General features: G+C 26.7%; 1 protein-coding gene across 1 annotated transcript in view; it reads left to right on the top strand.

Annotated features, from left to right (window-relative positions):
• Positions 1 to 3,204, top strand: part of LOC107481125 (probable disease resistance protein At5g66900) — a 9,174-nt gene that overhangs the window by 4,638 nt on the left and 1,332 nt on the right. Inside the window, exons 2-4 of the mRNA XM_016101687.3 lie at positions 213 to 631; positions 1,324 to 1,685; positions 2,594 to 2,868. Coding sequence (XP_015957173.1) covers positions 213 to 631; positions 1,324 to 1,685; positions 2,594 to 2,868 — 1,056 coding nt within the window. The remainder of the gene's footprint in view (positions 1 to 212; positions 632 to 1,323; positions 1,686 to 2,593; positions 2,869 to 3,204) is intronic.

The raw sequence follows: 3,204 nt of genomic DNA, 5'->3' as shown, positions 1-3,204 counted from the left end.
TTTATTAATATTTTTTAATTAAAAAAATAATAATTATAATTATATATATTACTAAACATATAATATTATATTTAATTATATAATATTTTAATTTTAGGCCTTTTTCTAAATCCGTCTCTACACACCTAAATCAAAATGAAGCTATATATGCATTTTAATTTGAAATGATGATATATACAAGAATCTTAAACAGATCTCTTTCGTTTCCTTAGGTAAATTCAGGGAAAATATCTTATTCATCACATGCTCGAAAACATTCAAGATAAAGATAATTGTAGAGAGACTCTTTGAACACTCTGGATATCGAGTGCCAGAGTTTCAAAACGAAGAAGATGCAATTAACCGAATGGGAGTTTTGCTGAGGCATATTGGAAAAAGTAGTCCAATGTTGTTGGTCCTTGATGATGTTTGGCCTGGTTCAGAATCCCTTGTTGAGAAATTCAAAATACAAACATCATCAGATTACAAGATTCTGGTTACTTCAAGGGTTGCATATCCTAGATTTGGCACCCCATGTATCGTCTTAGAACCACTCAATCATGAAGATGCATTAACACTTTTCAGTCACTTTGCCCAATTGGAAGATAACTACTTCTCAAATTTCCAAAATGATGAAGATATTCTCCAAAAGGTGAGTACTCTTACTTTGTAAATTTTAATATTTTTGTGACTTTAAGATTAAAATTTAATTTTGATGCAATGTTATTATAAAACTATTTTAACATTATCTCAGCAAAAATAACTATATTTTACATAACCGTGAGAGTAGTCATAAAAAAAATCGATATAATTGAACAACTATATTAACCGTTTTATATTTTTAGTGCATCAAAATTAAACTTTTAAGATTATAGTGCATTCAAATCTAATATATTTTGATATAATATGTGTTTAGATATATTGAGTAATGGTTAAGGTGTTTTATGAATAAAAGTTGGATACCAAATAAAATATTTATTTATTAAATCATTTTTATTAATAGTAATTTATAGTAATTAGTAATTAATTAATGATATTAAAAAATATTATTCATATATTAAAATTAGCTACTAAAATCAGTCACCATATATTTATATAAATATATATGATAATTGAATTTATTTTTATTGTGTATTTTGTATTCCAATGTATATTCTATTCTGGTGGCTAGATAATTTTAATTTATTCCTAACATAGTTGATAGTAATAGAGGCTTAAATGTGGGTTGTTAATTTTGAGCTTTCTAAAAAAAACCATGGTGATTGGCAGATTACTTGCTTCTTAAGGTGCTTGATTCATGTCTTGTTAGTTACTAAAATAACTTTTCTTGCACTGAAAATGCAGGTTGTAAGAGGTTGCAAGGGTTCACCTCTTGCGATTACTGTGATTGGTAGATCAATAAGAAATCAACCTTATGAATTTTGGCTCAAGATGGTAGAGAAATTGTCACAGTGTCGTTTTATATTTGATTCAAGTGAGGAATTACTAAAATGCCTCGAAAATATTTTGGAAATTTTAGAGGATAATCCTATCATAAAGGAGTGCTTCATGGACCTAGGGCTATTTCCGGAAGATCAAAGAATCCCTGTTACTGTTCTCTTGGATATATGGACTGAGTTGTATGGAATGGATGATGATGGCATAGAGGCAATGACTATTATCAACACATTAAACTCTATGAATTTGGCTAATGTCTTAGTTGCAAGGTACAAATTAAATTCTTCAATCCAATTTATATAAATTTTATGGCACGCTGAATAGGCTGCATTGCTCCAGAGTGGGAATTTTATATTAGAGAAAAAAAAAACAAATGACATACAATTTAGTTTTTTTTTAAACAAAATACATACATGTAAGACAATAACTAATATGTCAACTTATTATTATTTTTTTAATTCAGAACAACAAATATTTAGTTGGTTTAATTATTCTGTTGGTTTCTATAGTTTTACGAAATTTTTAATTAGGTCTCTATACTTTTTTTTTTCTTTTAATTAGGTGTCTGCACCAAATTTTTTTTAATTAGGTCTTTTTTGGCAGTAATTGGCTTAATTTTATAAAAATCTAACTAAAAAAAATTGGTGCAGAGACTCAAATAAAAGGAAAAAAAAGTGTAAAAACCCAATTTAAAAAAAATTAGTGCAAAGACTTAATTAAAAGGAAAAAAAATATAAAGACCTAATTAAAAATTTCACAAAATTATAGAGACCAACAGATTAATTAAACCTATTTAGTTAAAAGAATGATGAACTTGTAAATCAAATATCATTGGTGATAAGAGATGAATTTATTATTTTCAGATTGATAATGGTAGACAACTTTTTCTCATATTTGTTTTTGTTAGATAATAGTTTTTTTTTAAGTTAAGAATGAAACTCGAATTCAAAATCTCTAGTTGAGGGTGGAGAGTTATACCATTTGAACTATAACTAGTTGACATATATTAGATAACAGTTTGTACTAATATTTTGTTTTAATATTATTAAAAATTAGAATTTAATAAGATTTACAATCTATAATTTGGCTATCACGATATACTTTAGCATTGCTTGTTTTAATCATATAAAGGTTTTTGTGTCTCTAAAATATTTGTTTCTGTTCATTTCTCAACCAGGAAAAATGCTTGTGACGTTGAAAACTATTACTACAACAACCACTTCATCGTGGTGCATGATCTTCTAAGAGAACTTGCAATTTATGAGAACAATCAAGAAGCAACAGAACATAGACACAGAATGAGCATTGGCATGAACGAACAGAATGGCGAATTTGGGCTTGGGGAGAAGCAGCGAGGCTTCATTGCTGAAATCTTTTCAAAATGTTTGAGATGGTGTATTAATAAACAGATGCCGCAACAGATCCATGCACGCACTTTGTCAATAACGATTGGTTAGTTATTCTACACCTTTCTTTCAAAACTAATTAAGAAGCATGAATATATAATTAGTGGTGTGCGGTTTGTTTTTATTCTTTTTTATTTTATTTAAAATATCACAACCTTATAGTTATATAAGTATTATAATACTTTCCTAAAAATAATATTTTTTTAAAAAAAATATGTCTATATATGATATTTTTACCAATTATGATTCACCAAGTTAAGTTTGTTTTCAAATTTAATTACTTTTATCTAATGATTTTTTTAATTTTATATATGAATAATGTTAGGTAACTAATTTTTTTCGACCAATATTAATTATTTTATTTATCTTATATTCTAGACCT

The sequence above is a fragment of the Arachis duranensis genome, chromosome 1 (genome assembly GCF_000817695.3).
Source record: "Arachis duranensis cultivar V14167 chromosome 1, aradu.V14167.gnm2.J7QH, whole genome shotgun sequence".
NCBI classification, from domain to species: domain Eukaryota; kingdom Viridiplantae; phylum Streptophyta; class Magnoliopsida; order Fabales; family Fabaceae; genus Arachis; species Arachis duranensis.
The sequence above is the reverse complement of the archived record's forward strand: the minus strand, read 5'-3'. Positions and strand labels throughout refer to the sequence as shown.